Source organism: Odocoileus virginianus, chromosome 34 (assembly GCF_023699985.2).
Source record: "Odocoileus virginianus isolate 20LAN1187 ecotype Illinois chromosome 34, Ovbor_1.2, whole genome shotgun sequence".
Taxonomy (NCBI): Eukaryota; Metazoa; Chordata; class Mammalia; order Artiodactyla; family Cervidae; genus Odocoileus; species Odocoileus virginianus.
The window spans coordinates 35,450,160-35,472,347 of NC_069707.1; the positions used below are offsets into that span (position 1 = coordinate 35,450,160).

The 22,188-nt window shown below is 35.2% G+C and overlaps 1 protein-coding gene across 10 annotated transcripts in view; it reads left to right on the forward strand.

Annotated features, from left to right (window-relative positions):
• Positions 1-22,188, forward strand: part of PTPRK (protein tyrosine phosphatase receptor type K) — a 594,471-nt gene that overhangs the window by 479,747 nt on the left and 92,536 nt on the right. For all 10 annotated transcript variants that reach the window (XM_070461331.1, XM_070461333.1, XM_070461334.1 and 7 more), the window contains exons 9-13: positions 3,604-3,713; positions 4,934-5,135; positions 7,977-8,082; positions 15,146-15,419; positions 18,136-18,172. In XM_070461331.1, coding sequence (XP_070317432.1) covers positions 3,604-3,713; positions 4,934-5,135; positions 7,977-8,082; positions 15,146-15,419; positions 18,136-18,172 — 729 coding nt within the window. The remainder of the gene's footprint in view (positions 1-3,603; positions 3,714-4,933; positions 5,136-7,976; positions 8,083-15,145; positions 15,420-18,135; positions 18,173-22,188) is intronic.

Genomic DNA, 22,188 nt, shown 5'->3' on the forward strand with positions numbered 1-22,188 from the left:
TGCAGGAGACCTGGGTTAGATGCCTGAGTGGGGAAGATCTCCTGGAAAAGGAAATGGCAGCCCACTCCAGTATTCTTGCCTGGAGAATTCCATGGACAGAGGATCCTTGCGGGCTACAGTCAGTCCATGGGATCACAAAGAGTTGGACATGACTAAGCAACTAACACTTCACTTCACTCAGTCATTCTCTAAAAATATAACTTATTTTGATGGTATTATTTGGTTTGAGTTTTTAGCCTGCTTTTCTTTCCACAAACCAAAGAATGATGTCAGGCTTATTATATTCCTTTTTCATATTGCATTAAATTTTTTAATTTATTTTTTGGTACATATGTGACTACATTACTAGTTAGGAAGTGAATTGCCATGGAAATTTAAATTATGTCCTAAAATTGATCAAACTCATGACTATTCTATTTATTTTATCTAAAAAAATTTTGTAAAAGTAAAATGGAACTATTTAGGCTAATTTCAATATTATTTTTCACCCTCCTTTTAAGCTTTTCTGAAGAATGTTTTTGTTACTTGTAATGATATTGAGTTGTATATTATTATTTCATGGTAGTAGAGTTGCACAGTAATTCCTTCTGCTATAGGGGTTTTTTTTTTTTTAAGTTTTGCTTTATATCTAGGACTAAATGAAGTTCAAGCTTTCTCTGAAGTATTTGCAAATAATTCAGTCTTCAGATCAGAACTCCAGTTTCTCCATAGGGTATTTGATGTGTTTCAATGTTTCTGAATTGGGGGGACAGAATATCTAAATCATAATCTCTTGTTGGAAGATGGATGGATTGTGATGATCTAATTAAGTCAGTCTTACTAGATTATTGCTGCCCCATATACATAAAAAAGTAAATTTTCTGTCATCTAGTTAAAGAATATAATTTCATGAATAGAATTCTGGGGACATCCATAAATCACGAGAGCAAAGCTAGAGTGATTTCCCACCAGAACCCTAAAGTAGAGTTTACATTTAATTTATTGCATGCATTTTTTAATGCATAGGTAGAATTTTTTGTATGAGTTTTCATTTTCATTTTTTTATTCTTGCATTCATAAAAATCAATATTGTTAAGTTAACCCTGCAGGAAAACCTGGTTTGGGAATATTTTTTGGCTAATAGAAAGCTTTCTTTAAATGTGTATTTATTATATTTTAAAGACTGTAATGCTTATTTAATATTATCCTACCCCACTCACATTTCATTTTCCTCTCTTCCACTTTGAGAATTACATTTTAAAGGATTTTCTTACGTGAAAAAAAATTTTGTAGCTGAAACAGCTCCCAAATAAATTACAAGCAGGGGAATAAAAGTCAGCATTCTGTCTCAGTTAAAAGTTGTTGATGTGGAAATGTGAGGTGACATTTCCTGCAATATAAAGACTGCAGTGGTGATGGTCTTAGTAACTTCATGTTGTATTTGCACAAATCATGTGTACACATAGATGTTTTTTGTATATAGAATTGTCTTCCTTCAAATGTAGAAATTATTGCATGTACTCTGTCCCCACACTCCTTTCCCTGCACTTTTCATGGGTGTGTGCTCACCTTCATGTAATTCTTGCTCTCATTCACTATACTGGCCCCAGTACAAGGTCAGTAATTAGAGCTCGCTCAGCAATTATCTTCTCACAAACATTTCCCTAAATGTATGAAGTAAATCCCGTTGACAGAGTGGTACATGTATAAGAGCAGAAAAATACACAAATTCTGGGAAGGCTGCTTTCTAATTCTACTGTTCTCTCTATGCAGAATTTACTAACATTTAAAATGATCCCTATTTGTGAACAATTTGAAACATCCATGCCATTTCATCATTTGTGTGTGTGTGTGTGTGTGTGTGTGTGTGTGTGTGTGTGAAATCATGTTCGGTGAATGCCTATAGTAATTATAATATCATCAAATAAACATTTACTCACTAATTGGGGCTTTCCCTCCACCTCCTCCCAACAGCCACCCTCTATGAGAGGTGGAAAAGGTGAATAAAAGCTTTCCCTTAAGTTACAGGTGTAAGCTTATTTCATTTGGGTGGAATAGAAACAATAGATATTCTCTTGCAAAACAAACCGCTGCCCTTAGCAGCCTCAGCAGACGCCACAGACTCCACACAGGCCATCCCAGCCCCTCTACCGTGATAACTGCATAGCATGTGCCAGTACTGGGGGCCTGGGAGTGAAAAGGAGTGGATGCCTCTGGTTAACTTTTCCCCAAGCCCTCGGTTATTAGATGCATAAACATAACATGCATAAACATTGTGGAGTTTAGTCCTGGCATCTTCTCTGTTTACTGTGGGTTTTTTCCTTCATAAATTCATTATTAATGTGCCAAATTATGTTGGCTATCCCAGAGGTCGTAACATGATTCATCGTCTCCTTATAGATTGAAATAAATCTTACTCTTTTGACATGTCATTCAGAATTTCTTGATGCTGCTGGCCACATTGCAATGCGTTTCCTTTGATCCAGTGATTTTTAATTTATTTCCATCCTCACAAAATTGCTGTAGACTCTGAAACTACATTTCTAGATAATGTCATGTGTGAAGTTTCATGTGTAACGTTTCACTGAAATGTTAGATTAAGGAAAAATATTAATTAAAAAACTGGGTTGATATTTTCAAGAGAAAGCATACTTTCAAGCAAAGTAGGATGGATAGGATATATTTTTAAACATTAAGAGAACAAAAATGCTGGATATGTATGTACATAAATGCAACTGAATATTTAAATAAAATGTATAAAAGGAAAAACACAATAATGAAAGTATTTTGTATTTTGTCAATAGAAGCTGACACATCATTCACTGTTGCCACTGGGTATTGTCAGTTATATGACATTTGCAAATAAGGGCTGGAATGGTTTCTCAAATCTTGTCATACCTGGGGACACTTCAAAACTAATTATGCTGATTGTTGAGTTCTAAACAAGTCTGATGTTATAAAGTGGTTTGATTCTTTGCTTTGAAAAAGGGAAATTTCATTTAAAAGACTGAAGCAATGATTTGAACCTATTAATCTTAAAGAGTTTTTTATACATTGTAATAATGCTCTCTCTTTTTTAAATTTAGAAATGTAATAAGTGTACCTATGAAAGACTGACTATTAATGAGCATTTTAATTCAGTATTTTAATTCCGTATGGTTTGGCTTTTGAGTCTAAGGAGCATTAATTATTATTATTATTTATTATTTTATGAACATTGTTTATAGAGATACTTTAGGGGCTTATGATAATCTTCAAAAAATCATTCAGGGAAATCTTTCAAGGCAAGCTCTGTTCTTGAAACAAGTTACAAATGAGACCTTCACATTATTAAAGGCATACAACAGAGAGAACTAGACTACACTATTCAGCTCTCTGCAATGATAGAAAATTCTGTTGAATAAAAATAACTTTACAGTTGTACATAATCTGCATTAGAAGCTTAGAGATTTATTTTAAATTCAGATGTATTCCCATATATTAAAAGCTTATCATACAGCTTTTTTATTTTTACTTATTTTTATTTATTTTATTTACTTTTAACCTGTTTATCCAGCTTACATGTTTACTTTTTTCTGTTTCTGATATAAGGATCCTTATAACCAATAATGTATTTATATGTAGTGCCTGGCCCTGTACCGGTCAATTCTCTTCAAGGAACCTCTTTTGAAAATAAGATTTTCTTGAACTGGAAAGAACCTTTGGATCCAAATGGAATCATCACTCAATATGAGGTACTGGGAGAATAAGGAAGTTTAATGAAATGTGCATTGAAGGGGAGAATCAAAGAACATGTTAGAGAAAAATCAGAGAAATAATGGAAAAGAAGTAAATGAGAATTAGGGGATTATAATCACTATTAGTTCTTCTCTGTTTTAATTTATAGATTCCTCTAAATTAAGTATCAAAACAAATATTATGGTACCTAGACTTTTCAAATTCCTAAGTAAATATTGTTTTAAAGAAGTAAGATGAAACTTGCCAACAGACTTACTGGTGGTTGTAAAGAATAAATTTTTACAAAATTAAGAAACTCATATTTCATGCTATGATTTAGGGAAAGCCATTGAATGCAGTTGCTTTTAGGGTAGGGGTAAATACCTTTAAAGCAAAATATATCATAAACCTCTCTATTCCAGAGCTTCATCTCAACTTTGAATATAAATCATTATCTTATTTGTAAATGTGAAAAGCTGAAAAGATGAAAAGAAAATGTCATTTTCATTGCACAGGTTCTGTTCTTGAGTACTCAGTGTTGATTACAGTATAAAATATGTTTTAGTGGCAACAGAGTACATTATGAAAAGGAGAATTTTGTTTGCAGAAAATTTATTACACTCTTCTTTTTAACTTTTAGGATTGGTCTGTTCAAAGTATTTTTTCTTGATTCAGTTTTGGTGGCAATTTCTGTTTCACATGCGTTACATTATATATGACCGTAAGATTTTATATAAATATGTATTCATATTTATGGCTTCCCTGGTGGCTCAGTGGTAAAGAATCCACCTGCCAATTCAGGAGACATGGGTTCAATCCCTGGATCAGGAAGATTCCCTGGAGAAGAAATAGCAACTCACTCCGGTATTCTTGCTTGGGAAATCCTGTGGACAGAGGATGCTGGTGGGCTTCAGTCCATGGGGTCCCAAAAGAGTCAGACACAACTCAGTGACTAAAACAACAATAACGTTCATATTTAATTATATTGATTTTTCTTTTGATGGAAGAAAATAGATGTATATTGATCCAGTCAGATAACTCTAGGTTTATCTGTAGATAAATAAAGATGGACAGACAGACAGACAGTAGATACAGAATAACAGTGAAATAACCATATCAAAATGAGAAAGAAAAGAAGGGAAAAAATCGTGATTCATTCCACACAGATGCCCTTGAGTGCTATCTTATTTAAGATATGTATTGGATATGTAATAGGAAATAATATTTCTTAAAACAGGTCAGTTACAGCAGCATAAGATCCTTTGATCCTGCAGTTCCTGTGGCTGGACCGCCCCAGACCGTATCAAACTTATGGAACAGTACCCACCATGTCTTCATGCATCTCCATCCAGGAACCACCTACCAGTTTCTCATAAGAGCCAGCACTGTCAAAGGTTTCGGGCCAGCCACAGCCATCAATGTGACCACCAATATCTCAGGTATGAAATAAATAATGTGCAAACAGAATTGGTTTGTAATAGCATATCCTGCTGCTGCTAAGTCGCTTCAGTCGTGTCGGACTCTGTGCGACCCCATAGACGGCAGTCCATCAGGCTCCACCGTCCCTGGGATTCTCCAGGCAAGAACCCTGGAGTGGGTTGCCATTTCCTTCTCCAATGCAGAAAAGTGAAAGTGAAGTCGCTCAGTCGTGTCTGACTCTTCGCAACCCCATGGACTGCAGCCCAACAGGCTCCTCCGTCCATGGGATTTTCCAGGCAAGAGTACTGGAGTGGGGTGCCATTGCCTTCTCTGATAGCATATTTCTAAAGAATCACAAATACACTGAGTGTAATTCACGTCATTTTTTGAATCTTTAATATAGTTAGTCATGGTTGAAGGCAAAAATATATAAATTCTTTTTGTTCTTCCATGTTCATTTTTATTATAATTCTACAGAGCAAAACAATTTAGTACGTGGATGTTTGCTTTGAACTTTAAATCTTGATTACAATCGCTATATCTTGGGAACACATAATGATCAAGCTAAGGCTAATGAAATTTATGGTTAGTGTGGTTCCATACTAACCATATGGAACCACATATGGTTAAGTTCAAGTTCAAGTACAAGTTAAGTTCAAGTTCAAGTACTTGAACTTTTAAGGTAATTTATCATTATTTACCCCTTGAGTCCAGTAATTCTATCCTTTAGCAATTTAAAAACAACTTAAGGTGAAATTGAGGTATTGGAGGCATGATGCTTCTCAGTATGATTTATGCATATGTGTGAATGTATAGTACACATATGATATACATACATATGTAATGGCACTCATATACATTTTGCACCTATTTAGTATCTGTTGACTCTACTTCCTAAGCAGCACCCAGATAATTTGCCTCTTTCTCATGTCACTGTTTCTGCCTTTCCATCTGGATTGTATTTAAAGCTATCATTGACATATCTTTCTAAGGAGCACTCCTGCTCCTGTGTTTTTTTGTTTGTTTGTTTTTCTATTGATCTGTGTACAACATTTATTTCTTCCTTAATTTTTTTTTCAAAATCTAATGTATTTACTATATTATGTCTAGTATGACATTTTTGCATGATTAACATTTGTGGCACTTCATTTTATGACCCTTTTCATCCTCTTCTCCTATCCATAAATCCAAAGTTCCAGTCACAGCAAACTATTGTATTGTCCGTGTCCTTTCACATAATGGTATCTTCATGTGTTCTGTTTTTTTTATCTCTGGTATATTTTTTTCCATGCTCTCTCTTTCTGATGAGCTTTTACTCTTAATATTCAGCTCAAACATTGCCTAAATAGTGAAGTCCTCTCTGTTTCATCTTCCCAGTTCCCAACACTAGTTTAGAAGAGTGTGGTCACCCGGCATCAATTTCACATTAAAATGTCCTAGAAATGTACGTTATCAGGTCCCTCCCCAGACTTTCTGAATCAGAAATGGTAGGCAAATGGAACAGCATTCTGCATTTTTATTTTAAGAGCCCTCCAGGAGTTTCTGATCTCCCTAGTCTGAGAACCACTGTCTAATTAACTGTCTCCTATTTTGGTCACCTAAATTCTTCTATAATTTGTTAGTGTTTACAAGACTGTCACTCTTGATAAATCTGAATCCCTACTTTTAACTCTATAAATGTCAAAAACCATGCTTCATTTGCTTCTATATTTATAGCACTTCTTGTAAAGTTTGATACATAGTAAGTATTCAGTAAATGTTCAATGAGTGAATGCAATACTTTAAACTTTTTATTAGATACCATTTGTTCACAGTTTTTCTGGTAATGTACATATTTCACTGGTCATATCCTCCCTTAAACATCTTTCTTCATGGAAATGATCAAAAGCCATTTGAGGTTATTCACCCAGTTCAGGATTAGGAAGCCTCGTTACCCCCCAAAATTTTCAAGTATTTTGAAAATTTTTAGATTTCTTCTTTTTAAGTATCTGGCAACAAGGGCACTAATTCTTGGTAATTAACAGCTGAAGTACCCATTTCCATTCAGCATACTTCCTAGATAAGTCTCTATTGTGACCACAGTGGTGAAAGTGGTCAAGATCAATGCTGGGTCATTCCACAACCTTTAGATCAAAGCAGCACCACCTCCCCAGGCAGCCTTTTAACTAGGTTCCTGCCATTTCTGTCTCCACATCTCCATGTGCAACTCCGTAACGGGAACTCCTCAGAGTCTATGCTACTAACACCTTACCCCCATCCCATCAATGCTGATTTCAAGATCTCAGGAAACTAGAAGTTAAAACATCTTCATAAAATGTTTAGAGTGTGTGTCACAAGTTGCCACATTATAATTTAAATTTTAGTAAGTCTTAACTTCTTATCTTCTGCTGCTTTAGGTTCCAGAGTTAACATTCAGTGGCATTTGTTAAGGTACAGTCTAATTTTAAGTATTAAATTGATTTTTCCTTCAGTTCAGTTCAGTTGCTCAGTCGCATCTGACTCTTTGCAACCCCGTGGACTGCAGCACGCCAGGCCTCCCTGTCCATCACCAACTCCTGGAGTTTACTCAAACTCATGCCCATTGAGTCGGTGATGCCATCCAACCATCTCATTCTCTGCCATCCCCTTCTCTTCTCACCTTCAATCTTTCCCAGCATCAGGGTGTTTTCAAATGAGTCAGCTCTTCGCATCAGGTGGCCAAAGTATTGGAGCTTCAGCTTCAACATCAGTCCTTCCAATGAATATTCAGGACTGATTTCCTTTAGGATAGACTAGTTTGATCAGGATCATTTATTCAGTTTGAACTATGATATATTCTTGTTTATTGACTGAAACTTTTTCCCTCATTAATCAATTATCAGCTCCAACTTTACCTGACTACGAAGGAGTTGATGCCTCTCTCAATGAAACTGCCACCACGATAACAGTCTTGTTGAGGCCAGCACAGGCAAAAGGCGCTCCTATCAGGTAAGAGGGGAAAATCACAGTCAGAGGGAAAACAGGCGGTAGAAGAGATGTGTTCTCACAGCCGTTCAGCAGCCAATATAGTGGTTCATCTTTAAGAGACATTCATTTGATAGCTAGTATCAGAATGGTTTTATATTTGTTTTGTTTGTGTTTGTTTTTTCTTTTGGTCAAACCTGTGGAGAGATTTTTAAGAGTAAAATTCTAAGGGGATTTTGACATGTTCATGAACTGAACCATTCACCTGTCTGTACTGTTTGATTTAAGAGCTTTGTTCTTTGAATTTTTTCTTTCTCTAGCCCCATTTCATTTCCCTTCCTCTGTTGATATTTGTGGTATATGAGCTTTGAAGGTATTTGTCAGGAATAGAAAGAGAAAATAACCCCTGTCCATTGTATTAAATCTGTTATGAATAATTCCATATGAGTGAAATTATTGATAGAATAATAATATAGATTACATAATAATAATATATTTTCATAAATATGACTGACAAATAGGAAGCTTTGAGGAAATAAAAGGAGAATAGTTAAAATGAATGTGACTTATGTAACCTTTTAATTCCTAAATTGTTGCTTATCAGAAATTTCATAGTAAATATTAAAGTTCAATTTGCCATTTAACTTAACTATCTAGTATTAAAATCTCCCACATATTATCCTCATCTTGAAGAAATTATGAGCCATGTTATTTTCACAGATTGAGTGAAATTATTCTAAGGATTTTAATTCCTATGCATTTGTCATTAGATAAATGTACAAAACTTTAGCAGGTTTCCATCTGAAACTTGTAGATTTGATGGGTACTTTTGTTTATATACTTTTCTGGAGAAATAAATCAAGGTGCAGAAATCATTGCAGGTATATCATAATTGAATCATCTCAAGTTGCTTACATATTCATAAAATATTAATCTTTGTTCTGTGCATTATATGACACGCTTGACCTTATGGGCACATATTAACCACGTAAATAATCCTGTATCACTGGAAAGGAAGAAATATTTTTGTTAATTAAAGAAGAAAATATTGATAAAGGAACCTGAGTCCATAAAGGAAACTCTTACCTCATGTGTGGCTAAAAGTCACAGTAATACCAACAGCAGAAAAAAAAGAGATGATTGGATACACTTGTAATAGAGAAACTTGTGAGGCACTGGATACTTGAAAATGCAAAGTTTATAATTCTCTTCATGAATGAGTGATTTGTGAGGAAGTCTGATTGCTGATCCAAAGAAGAAAGAGAAAATGTCTGCATTCAACATCTTTTACTATTGACAAGTAATCAGAGTTATTCACATCTTCTACCTGTGATAAAATTTACTTTTTAGTTCTTTAGTTCTGCTACTGTTGTTTAAATGAGCTGCCAGGTACTTGCATTTATCTTTTTAGACTTAGATATTTGAGTGAACTCAGCTCTACTTAATGCAAGTTGCACACACAGTATATTATTATTATTATACAAGTGCCACATAATGTAGCCTAAGCTCTTATTAATTTAATCAAATTATTATACAAATATTAATTGCCAGTATTATGTGCCAGGCACTGTGCTAAGCATTGTAAACCAAAGATAAAACAATCGCAACAGAGCACAGACCTTTGCCCAGATTTGTCATGGACAATCTGGGTCTGCAATGAGAGGGTTCTTCATCCTTGTAAATCCTTTGCTCAGAGTTGGTGTTCACGAACTTTGCTGGATTTGTGAATATATTATTGATAATATTTTTTTAAGTTACAAATCAGTTACTTACCACTATATTTGCCTTATATTTGTGAATAAATAATGTATACCCCAGTGAAAAGTCTTGTCCTAAATAATGCAGAACTCAGTATCACCAACCACTTTGTTCTTCAGTATTCATTAAGACTGTGTCCGTACACTAAAGTAAACTTGTGTAGTACAGTTCTAATAAGTGTGATTCTTTGACAAAATTAATTTTTTAATATATAATTATTCTAATGGGCTTCCCTGGTGGCTGAGACAGTAAAGAGTTTGCCTGCAATGCAGGAGACTCAGGTTCGATCACTGAGTTGGGAAAATCCCCTGGAGAAGAAAATGGCCACCCACTCCAGTATTTTTGCCTAAAGAATCCCATGGACAGAGGAGCCTGGTGGGTCCATTGGGTCACAAAAATTCGGACACAACTGTACGACTAGCACAATCATTCTAAAGCTTGAAAGTTGCTGTCTGACTTAACTAGTCCTTTCAATGTCCTCACCAACTTTTTGAGTCTAGCCTTAAAACTGTCATTACTTGATAGTCATTTCTATGATTCAAAATTAATATTACCCACATTTGGAATCATTTCTCTAGAATGCATAATTAAATTTTTTCTAAAACATAATTAATTTTAAAGCATTTTAAAGCATAATTTAAATTTTTCTAAAAATTTATTTTTTTATATATATTTCTTAAATGAATTCAAATTTTAACCTGGGTAGATTTAATTATAAATTAGAATTCATAGAATGTCCCAGTTATTAAAAGACTGAGTCAATGTAGATGTGTTTTCAAATAATGAAAACAGCAGTGGAATGTTGCAAAAGCACGAGAGAAGAGTTCCTCAGTGGTGAATCCAGTTTGTTGTAAGATGTAATAAATGAATGTGTGTTTTATCACACCTTTTTCCAAATATAAGCTCAGCCTATTTTAAGCTGGCAAGAAATTATCTATTCTAGGGTATAACTAAATGTTTATTTTGTAGGTAAAACCTATTCTTGCATTTTAGAATATTAAGTACCATATATTTTTAGTTAGATAATTAAGACATAGTCATGAAATGCCATCAAAACCATCATTTTTCCCCACAAATATATTAGAAAAGAAATGGTTTGATGCTCAATGATAGCTTAACGGGTATTTTCAAATGAGTCAACTCTTCTCATGAGGTGGCCAAAGTATTGGAGTTTCAGCTTCAGCATCAGTCCTTCCAGTGAACACTCAGGACTGATCTTTAGGATGGACTGCTTGGATCTCCTTGCAGTCCAAGGGACTCTCAAGAGTCTTCTCCAACACCACAGTTCAAAAGCATCAATTTTTCGGTGCTCAGCTTTCTTCACAGTCCAACTCTAACATCCAAACATGACCACTGGAGAAACCATAGCCTTGATGAGATGGACATTTGTTGGCAAAGTAATGTCTCTGCTTTTTAATATGCTATCTAGGTTGGTCATAACTTTACTTCCAAGGAGTAAACGTCTTTTAATATCATGGCTGCAATCATCACTGCAGTGATTTTGGAGCACCAAAAAATAAAGTCTGTCGCTGTTTCCACTCTTTCCCCATCTGTTTCCTGTGAAGTGATGGGACCAGATGCCATGATCTTAGTTTTCTGAATGCTGAGCTTGAAGCCAACTTTTTCATTCTCCTCTTTCACTTTCAAGAGGTTTTTTAGTTCCTCTTCACTTTCTGCTGTAAGGGTGGTGTCATCTGCATATCTGAGGTTATTGATATTTCTCCTGGCCATCTTGATTCCAGCTTGTGCTTCTTACAGCCTAGTGTTTCTCATGATGTACTCTGCATATAAGTAAAATAAGCAGGGTGACAATATACAGCCTTGACGTACTCCTTTTCCTATTTGGAACCAGTCTGTTGGTCCATGTTCAGTTCTAAGTGTTGCTTCCTGACCTACATACAGGTTTCTCAAGAGGCAGGTCAGGTGGTCTGGTATTCCCATCTCTTTCAGAATTTTCCACAGTTTATTGTGATCCACACAGTCAAAGGCTTTGGCATAGTCAATAAAGCAGAAATAGACGTTTTTCTGGAACTCTCTTGCTTTTTCAATGTAAGATATTAACCCCAGTGTAATGAGTACAGATTTTGACAGCGGGAGAGCATCACATAATTTTGACAAGATGGAATTAATTTTAAAATATGGTAATTAAGCTTTACTCTGTGGATATTCAGAATGTTGGCATTGGGGCAGTCAATAGGATCAATGGTGGCTATGAGATCTTGGGAGCTTTGTTGGTTAGAGGAGTTGTAAAACATTAGAGTTAGGGAATTTCTCCTAAAGCTTTAAGGAAACATTTTCAATTAAAATATGAGAAAGTATACATTGTATACTTTGTGACTTGGTATCACCTAGAAATCATACAAGCTAAAACTTTAATCAGAATCACAGAGGGTTTACTTACTAATGGGTTAAAAAAAATCCATGGAAGGCAAAGGTATCTTTGAGTTCATATCCAACATTTTTAAGCATTAAATCAGGAAGAATATCTACCATGTCTATCATATAATTGCTTTGAGTTAATGGCAAAAATTCCCATGTATATTTTCTTAAAGTCTTACAGCTGAAGGGAAGTTGTATGAAAGAAATCATTATTTTGCCTCCTAAAACACTAAAAATGATGTCATACCAATGTTTAATAAAATTAAAGCATAGTATAGTGAAATCACCTTTAGTTTTTTACCATAAAGAAATCATATTTTAAATGTTGAGTAAAGATTCATGATATCAGTATATTGATTTTAACCTAATTATAGAAATATTTTAAAAATGTAATTAAGAATAATGGGAAAATATGAAATATAGGTAGAGTGAATAAAATTATTCATGTGGCTTTGGAATATTTAAAATTGCCAGAGTACTAAACTCATATATTTAGATCTAGCTAGACTTAAGTACCGTTAGGTAATTAGACACCACAAGCATGAAAGAGCATAGGCCAATTTCATGTAATCAGTCAAATAACTTTTAATTTGATTTCTTATTTTTTACTTTCTGCCCTTTAATTAATTTGTAGTGATAAATAAGTATCAGGGAGAAAACAACTTTAGAAAAATGAGGAGTATATGGTTAAAGAAAAGGCTACTCAGACAAATTGAGCAAAGAAGATAAGAAAATTCATTTTAAAAATGAACTTTATAATTTTAGTTTGGAGCTCCATCTCAAGTTCGATGAGATCTTTCCCAAAGAGCATACTTTTCTTCCCTTATTCCTCTCCAGCATCGGCAGTTTGCTTTTGTTCTTAATAGATCTGAAGAGACAAGCTGTCGTATGTGAAGTTCTTTAATTTGGATTGTACAATCTGTGTCGGTTTAATAGAATTAGTTAAGACTGAATGTTCACTAGATGTTCTGGATTTTTCTAGAAATGTGGGCTAATTAACAAGGAATTTATTTTTAAAGATTAAGTTAAAGATTAACAAGGTTGGGTAATTATCAATATTGTCCATTAGGACAAGATTATAAGGTTAGATTTATTCGAGTAGTGTGCATATGCAAGTTTATCCACATATATGAATGTATCCATAGGATATACAGATGTATAAGATACAAATATGGATTCTAAATTGAAAATAAGCAGAAAAATAAAAGACTAGGCTTGCCTAACATAACATATGTCAGCTATGATCTGTCTCTCTCTCTCTCCAAGGGCTATGCTTATGTTTCCCTGTATTTTAAAATTGACAAGTGCCTGCTCCACATACCCCTCAGAGAGCATGTGTCTTGTCAGTAGCATTCCTTGGAGCTTAGAGACCCAACTTGGCAGAGTTATAAGGAATGATGCAGTATGGATAATTTCAAATAACATAGAATTCTGCCTTAGTTACTGTCTCAAATCTCAATTTCTGACATTAATACAATTTCTGTCCATATGTAAAGGAAAGGAGATTGATACCAACTTACCTATTTCTTAGCACAGTTTTAATGGAAAATGGGAACTTAAATAATTAGGAGGAAAATAAAATCTTTAATCTACAAATCTCCTTTCTCTTAATCTGTGCAAGTGTCCTGTTTGTACGGATGACGGAGTGTGTATTAAGTTAAATTTTATACTCAATTCTAAACTAGCATAAAATTTAATGTTTATCTTAGATGAAACTTTTATCTCTCTCTTTCTCTCTCCTTTATTTTTTGGAAGTTCATTAAAGGAAATGTTCTATTACTGCTGGAGACACATTGAATAGGAACTATTTTCTCTACACAGAATGATCTGATTTGCCTGGAAATTCAAGATTCAAACACACAGCCCTACACACAGCTGATTTATTTTTAATTTGTATGTGACCATAGTACTTTCTCTCATAATTGTCAGGAATTTAAATTACATATTTTTTAAAAATTTATTATATATATGTAATATACAAAATAAATAATATATTAACAATGTCCATTTTATCAGATGTACATTACCTTCAAATTTTGTACATTACCTAAAAAATGTATATTTTCCTAAAGACTATCCTACAGAGAAAATATTAATATACCAGTTTCAGAAATTGAATTAAAATTTTAATTAGTGGTGAGGTAGATAATTAAAGTTGAATTATTTTCTCTCCTTTCCTCTATAAAAGACTAGCTATTAGAGAAAAGTTTTAAGACTTTTAAGAAAGGTATTAGAAGCTTTAGGTTTGAGCTTTAATAGGCCAAATGCCATCTGTTTCTGCAATTTGTAACATTTTATTATTAACAACTCTAGAAGAAGGAGGCAGTCTATTTCAGTGGCGAGGACAGATTTCTGTCCATCTGTGCCCGTATTGCAGCATGTCACTTGTGTTTTAGATCTGCATAGCTCTGAGGCAGTGTTGACGCCATGGCAAGGTCAAGAGGTGGAGAAGCCTGTCAGCACATCCTGTCTCCAATGCGATGACAACCACAAACTGGTGCTTCAAGCCCCGCCCTGAGGCAGTCACTCTTGTTGAGCCTTGGAGCGAGGCCTTCCACACTATGATTTCAAAGGAAAATGTTAACTTTAAACATTTTAAAATATCAGACAAAAACCTTAATGTATGCTATGTCTCTGCTTAATGTCAGGTTCCTTATTAAGGGATCTCATCTCTCAACATTTAAAAGCGTGCCGAGTTCTGTGGTGATTTGTCTTTTTTTTTTCCCCCCCGCTCCTTGGTGATTATACTGGGGTTGGGGGAAGCAGAATCCATGTGAAATGCTATTTTACTGCAAAAGAACTTGAAAATCAGAATACAGGAGGTTAAGACTGACTTGAAAGACTGAAACGTTGCATGCTGACATTAGACACCCCAGTCCTTGTTTTGAGAGCGCTCGGTATCTAGAGTCTCTAACTGCATGCTTTGCTTTCCTTCTCTTTTCCCAAACAGTGCCTATCAGATTGTTGTGGAGGAGCTGCACCCCCACCGGACCAAGAGAGAGACCGGAGCCATGGAATGCTACCAGGTTCCTGTCACCTACCAGAATGCCATGAGTGGGGGTGCGCCATACTACTTTGCCGCCGAACTGCCCCCAGGGAACCTTCCGGAACCTGCCCCATTCACAGTGGGCGATAACAGAACCTATCAGGGCTTTTGGAACCCCCCTTTGGCTCCACGCAAAGGATACAACATCTATTTCCAAGCCATGAGTAGTGTGGAGAAGGTGAGCGTCCTCCAAGATTTTGCTTTTTCACTGCCCTGAAGATTAGCCACAGTCAAATTTTATAAATACTCAATAACATTTGTCAGGGGAAGAAAAAAAAAAAAATTCCGTGTGTAGGGGGTGTTGTTTCTGTTCCTAGCAGCATGCACGGTTTGGGGCCTACTGCAGGGGTGGGGCTCCACGCCAGTTATCTCACACAGGATTCCTGTTTCCTAGTAACTGCTTCTCTTTGAGCCCTCTTCAGGAAAGCCCACAAGAGCAATTGTGAGTAAAATGATTTGCAAAGATGGGTGTAGTATTGCTGGGCCTCCAGCCCCTGTAAACATAGGGCATTGTTCTGTCTTTTTTGCTCAATAGTGGCACACTTCAGGAGATTAAATTTACTGCAGGATAAACAGAATGCGTGTTCCACAGCAGGCTAATAAACCCTTATAAAGTTTTCAGGGGGTACAAGCCAAATAGTAAATAACTGGTAACAATCCTCTGATTACAAAGTAATAGGGCGCCTGTGGTATATCTGACAGAACCTAAACAGAAGGCAGCCTGGCGATGGCGGGATGCTGTGTGGTTAGACAAGTCTGTTTTCTGTTCCCTGGCTGCCCCTCCTTTTCCCATTTTGGACACAGTTGTTTTTGAACACTGCCACGGCTCCCAAATGAATATTGAAGAGGGAAACACAACAGGAAGTTAGAAACTCCCAGTGGTTCCATATGTAAGGAAATAGCCTAGGCTTTCGTGTCTCATGCTGTTCTGAAAGATTTCCTTTCCTAAAGCATATTTAATTTAATTTTTTTTTTTTTGGCAGAGAGGTATAGAAAAAAAATTGAGAATGGAAACCTTCTACAACTTAAAATTCAATAGAAAGAATGACAGTTTTATGTACTTTGTAGCTATATAGGAAATTGTTGGGTTTGAGGAATTGAGTCCCTGCGATGGGTACCTGGGAGATGATGTGGAATATCCAATTGCAGCAGTCCTATTATATCCTGGAATCATTTCATTGCAGACGTAGTCATCTATTTGCATTTCTCTAAGGGACTGTGAGAACTTAGGGTATTGACTGGCTGCTTTTGAATGAAAACTTTATTTTTGTGCTTACTTGTATGGTTGGATTACAGTATATGGAAAGAAAAATGTCACAGCATCTTCTAAGATGTACTTCAAAGCCAGAGGCTGCTCATGGTTAAAAATGCTCTTCTCATCTTCTAGTTTATTTTTACGTAAGTAGGAGTCAGCTGCCTACTTTCTGCCCACACATCATTCCGTACCACTGCCGTGATGGGGCTGCTCAAAAAAGAGACAACCACAGAAGTTTTATTCCATTCTGGTTATAAAGTAGCATAGTTCTGTTTGGGTATTCATCTTTAGAGAGGTGAGAGATTCCAAATTAACTTTTGTAACTTGGTCTGTGGTATGAGAGAAGTGTTAATGAATGTCTGTTACTTATAAAGAATTTTCTCTGGCACTCTTTTAAAAGATTTGATATGAATTTTCTCTTCTAATTGTGAATATATCTACATGTGGTTTAATCAAAGTACAGAGTAGCAATAATATGTTTCATAATTATCTTGGAAAAAAGTATTAAAATTGACATGGCTCCTACCAACAGAGACTGGTAATCCTGATGGAGTTAACAGCAATTGCTTTTAAGAAATCAAAATTCCTTGAACCTTTATGGTACTGTGAAACAGTCTCTTGGAGTGTACTGTGAAGGCTTCAGGTCACAGTTAAATAATAAAAGTGGAGATTTTCATTTTTGATTACTAATTTCCCCCTCAATGCTTTACTTTAAAAATAACAAATGCTTAAGAGGAAAGTATAGGAAGTCTTGGGTTTATCTATCTATAAAACTAATCAAGATGGAATTACATACACATCTTAAAAACAAATAACCTCTGTTGTGTTCATCGCCTTTAACATCTTATCCAACCTCTTGGATTCAAGGATATATATTCAAGGATATAAACTGAGTGAACTTAATTTTGGAGGAGCGAAGTACAAACCTCGAAGTGTGTTTCACCCTCCTAGTACCACCCCACAACATTTAAAAACAAAAGGAAGAGAAAAGATTTTTTAAATTCTAAAATGTCTTGTCCTTTCCGGTTTCTCCTTCTACTTCGTGATCTCATCTGTCTAGCAAGAGAAAGAACATAATCCCACCAAGAAATATTTAATCCCTAACACCTAAATTAAAAAAGAAAAAAGAACAGATGAAATATACTGTAACTGTGATGCAATTTTATGACTTTCATCATTTAGCTCCTTAGTCGTGCTAGAATCAAAGCGAAACTGTCTAGTATTCCAGCTTTGGTCTGAATCTACAGGTATGAGATGAACATGAAATTTATATTTGGGTCTGATTTATATTAGCTTTGCAAATATATTTTTCTTTATGATCATTCAAAAAGTACAACAAATTCAAATAGGATGCTGGATTGTTTGTCCCAGCAAGATAACCTGTTTCATTACAAGGTAAACAGAGATATCTAAGTCTTTAGAAAATACTAGTTTTTTTAAGTCATTTTAGATTTTTTAGAAATCTCTGTGAAAACATCTAAAAAATAGTGTCTTTAATGCTGTGATTCTGTTCTTTGTAAACCTACTTTATAACCCCAGATTAATCTTCATACTAGTTGTAATTTATGAAATAGGAAACATTACCTATATAACTGACTATTTTCATTTTTTTATAACTGACTTTGTTTTATTCCATCAGGAAACTAAAACCCAGTGTGTACGAATTGCTACCAAAGGTAAGAGGTTTGCTTTTTTTTTTTTTTTTTGCAAATTCCATTTGCCAACTTTCTAAAGTGAGAGAGCTTTGTTCCCTGCTTCAGGGCTAATTGAATGTGGCACTTCTATTACAGAGTATTTGTAGTTGGGCCCAGGTAAACTGCCAGCCAAGTTTTCTGACTCACTTGGGTGTCTTTAACAAGTAATGCTGTGCCACTTTTCATCTTCTAATACTTGACTGGAGGAATCTTGCTATGACAATAAGAAGGGTTTAGAAAACTTCAGGAGGGTTTGTTTCTGCCATGTTAATGTCTGAGAGGTCTTGTGCTGCTGATTAGCCAACACACTATGAAAACTTCAGCAATATCTGCTCGAAACAGCAAATTCCTTATTTAACAACCTCTTACTTTTGGTTGTAGACAATTAAACACAAAAGACTGAGCTAGTCTAGGCATATGTAAGGGTAAGGATGGAAACAGGTCCATATCAGTAGTGTAGTTGAATTGAAGATTCTTTCCCTTTTTATTAAAGAAAAAATTTTTTAATCCAAGTTTTGCCAAGAAATTAGGTCTGGGAACAGCCAGGGCTGTTTCTCCTGACTGCATATTATAGTTTAGTTACCTTGTTTCTTTAAGAGAGAGCGTTTTCATCTTTGCATGAGTATTTGGAGCTCAGAGTGGGAAAAAGTCCCCTGTACTCCACTGTGTTTATAACCCTGCATTTAAGAGTTACGTGACTGTGCCAACAGGAAAAGAGAGCTGCCTGGTGTGTTCCAGGAGGAGAAATGAGGAAAGCTGTCCGCGCAGACACGGGGCTCCACAGAGGGCTGAGGCTCTGGGTGGTTTGCTGCCAGAATGAGTATTAGGTCCCCATTCATAGCAGTAGTTGATTCATTTAGAGTAAAACATGAATGGCCATATTCTGTTTGTGCTGGCGTCTTTCCTTTCATCATTTTTCTCCATCTAATCATCAATCTGCTCAATTAAGCATTTGTTTTTTACTCTTGATTTGTAAAGGCAATAACAAAAGACTTTTCCCTTGACTCATGAGGAGTAATAAAAAAGCTTCACAGAAGAGAAAGTAATATACACTTTTCAATTCAAATACTAGGATTCCTCATGATATTTTTAAAAATAAAGCAAACTTAAATGAAGGAAAAGAGAATGCATACATAGATGTATGAAGTGTATAGGCATTTATTTTAAAAACTTGGCATATGTATCAAGAGTTAAAATTGAAATTTTTAGAATATAATAGCAGAAGGCATTTAGGTTCTAAGTTTTTCAGATTTAAAACAAAACCAGAAATGTAAAATGGTCTCATATCAGCCTTCAGGAAGTTTTTTAAATCTGCATATTAGTGTTAGTCACTCAGTCCAACTCTGTAGTCCTGTGGATTGCAGCCCAACAGGCTCCTCTGTCCATGGGATTTTCCAGGTGAGAATACTGGAGTGGGTAGCCATTCCATTTTCCAGGGGACCTTCCTGACCCAGGGATTGAACCTGCATCTCCTACATTGCAGGCTGATTCTTTACCACCTGAGCCATAAATGATTCTAAAATTTTAAGTTTTCTTGTTCAGCTAACTATTTGCATTTATATATGCTTAAGTGTTATTTTGTCCCTCACTCAATATAAATAAAATTATGATGACCATTAGCATATGATATTTTGACTGCAGGAGAGTTGAGATTATGGAAATCAGGTTTACCATGTGGCATAGAATATTTGCCAGAGACTCAGAAGTAATAAGATATGGCCTATTTATGGGGATTTCTTCTTTGCCTAGAAATCCAACCCTGCTGTGCTTCTGGGTCTCAGGCTGACAGTATTGTTCCTCGAGTGAAAGAAATCTGGCCCCAGACTAATGGGTTCAAATCCTGCCTTTGCCCCTTCTTACTGTCCTTTTAAGTTGAACAAAATAAAATTCTCATTCTAAAAATAAGAATGTTAGAGTACCTACCCAAAGAAGTGTGTATATATGAAATGCCTGAATCATGCTTAGTATAACTGTGAGTTAAGAGTTAACTGATATTTTATCATCACCATAATTACTATAGTCATTTAGCATTTTTTTACATAGGAAAAAAACACACTATTAAGGTAAAATTAACTTACCTGACTATGTTTTTATGATTATTGGAGAATAACTGCTTTACAATGTTGTACTGGTTTCTGCCACACAGCCATGCGAATCAGCCATAAATATACATATATCCCTTTCCGCTTGACTCTCCCTGCCACCCGCCAACTTGCCCCACCCCTCTGGTTGTCACAGAGTTCCCGCTTGATCTCCCTGTGTTATTCAGCCACTTCCCACTAGCTGGCTGTTTTACATATGGTAATGTCTATGTTTCAGTGCGACCTTCTCAATTTGTTCCACTCTCTCCTTCCCCCGCTGTGTCCACAAGTCTTTTCTCTGTGTCTGCGTCTCTATTCCTGTCCTGCAGAGTTTCACAGCACACAAGTATACTCAGCTATGGTATATAAAATTTTTCAGTATGAAAACTAAAATTTTTGCAGCAAGGCATTTTGAAGATACACTCACTAAATGACGTAACCATATTGATTAGGGAGGGATGAAGGAAACTTCTGGGCAAGGGATGATTGGATATTTCACAGGTGTCTAGTATATATATGCAAAAACCTATTAAACTATATACTTAAAATTGTGTGCACTATACTGACTTAGGACACTGGAAATTCTTTCGGGAAATGTGAAAGAATTTAAAAGCCAAGAGCAACTAGCCCATACACTAGAACAGCACAATCATTGTGAAAATATTTTGACTTGTGAAAATTATTCTAAAAAACATCCTGTGTTTCCTGCCTTCTCAGAAGTCACATCTAAAGGCAGCACATAAAGAGAAAACAGGTGTTTACTTGACTGGTAGAGAAAATATGTATAATCAATGTCATAATGTCTAAAATAAGTAGTGATATGAATATATTTTATGAGACAAAAGAAGTGTTCTGGGAGCTAGGGTCGTTGCTGTTGGGATCATTGATCCTGCTCTCTGACTCACATTTAGGTTAAGAAGTCATTGAAACAATATATGTCAGGAATGGAGTCGAAGAATTTAATATAAATTGCACTGGAAATCTTGAAAGTCCTACCATTTATCAAATAGCATATCCAAAGCCAAAAGTATAAATTTGTGGAAAGGAATTTAGTCCAGTGTTAATCTTTGAAAAGCAAAAAGGAGAATAAGTCTCTGGAAAGGTTCCTGTGGTACATTAAGAAAAGGAGGCAACCTTAAAAAGTCACTTGTCCAGTGAAGAGCATTGTGCAACCTGAAAACTCAGCATGTATAGGCACAAGTCTCTCGGATCACTGAAGCATCACTGTTTTAGGCTGCTATCGGTTTTCTTTCTGTGTTTTTACTTATAATTACATATAATGGTCTAAATTGGTATATGCCCACAAAATTATTTTTAAATTAGCAGCTGAGAATCTGGTGCCATGGTACCAAAAAGAATGTATAACATGATAATTTTATTTTTTTCTCATGGTCAGATTTAAATATGAAAATCATATACAAATTATAATAGAAATTACTCAATGGATTTTCAGAAGTGCTTCTCTGGAAATATGTTTTATCTGTGTTAAGGTAACACTAGAATATTATATCATTTAAAATGTTATCAATATGAAATAACCATTTATGGAACCATGTACTCGTTTACATAAAATTATTCTACAGGCAAGCAAGCATTGATGAGTAATCAAGGTATCAAATAATTCCCTAGAATAAAACTAAGAAGTAAGTCCAATAGTATATGAAATTGAAAGTATTATCATCTGTTTATATAAGTAATTTAATTTACACTTTGAACCTATATTTCGTTCAGTTTTCTGTCAGATGAATTTCTGGTTTTCTAGAAGAAAACTGGCAACTTAAATTTTTAATTTTATGGTGGATTTTATGTTGATTAAATCTGTCCATTCCAATAAAAGGTATCAAATCTGATAAAACAGAAAAGTGTAGTATAAGTAAATTTATTGGAACAGAGCATTTAAGGTGAGAAAGGGGTTTC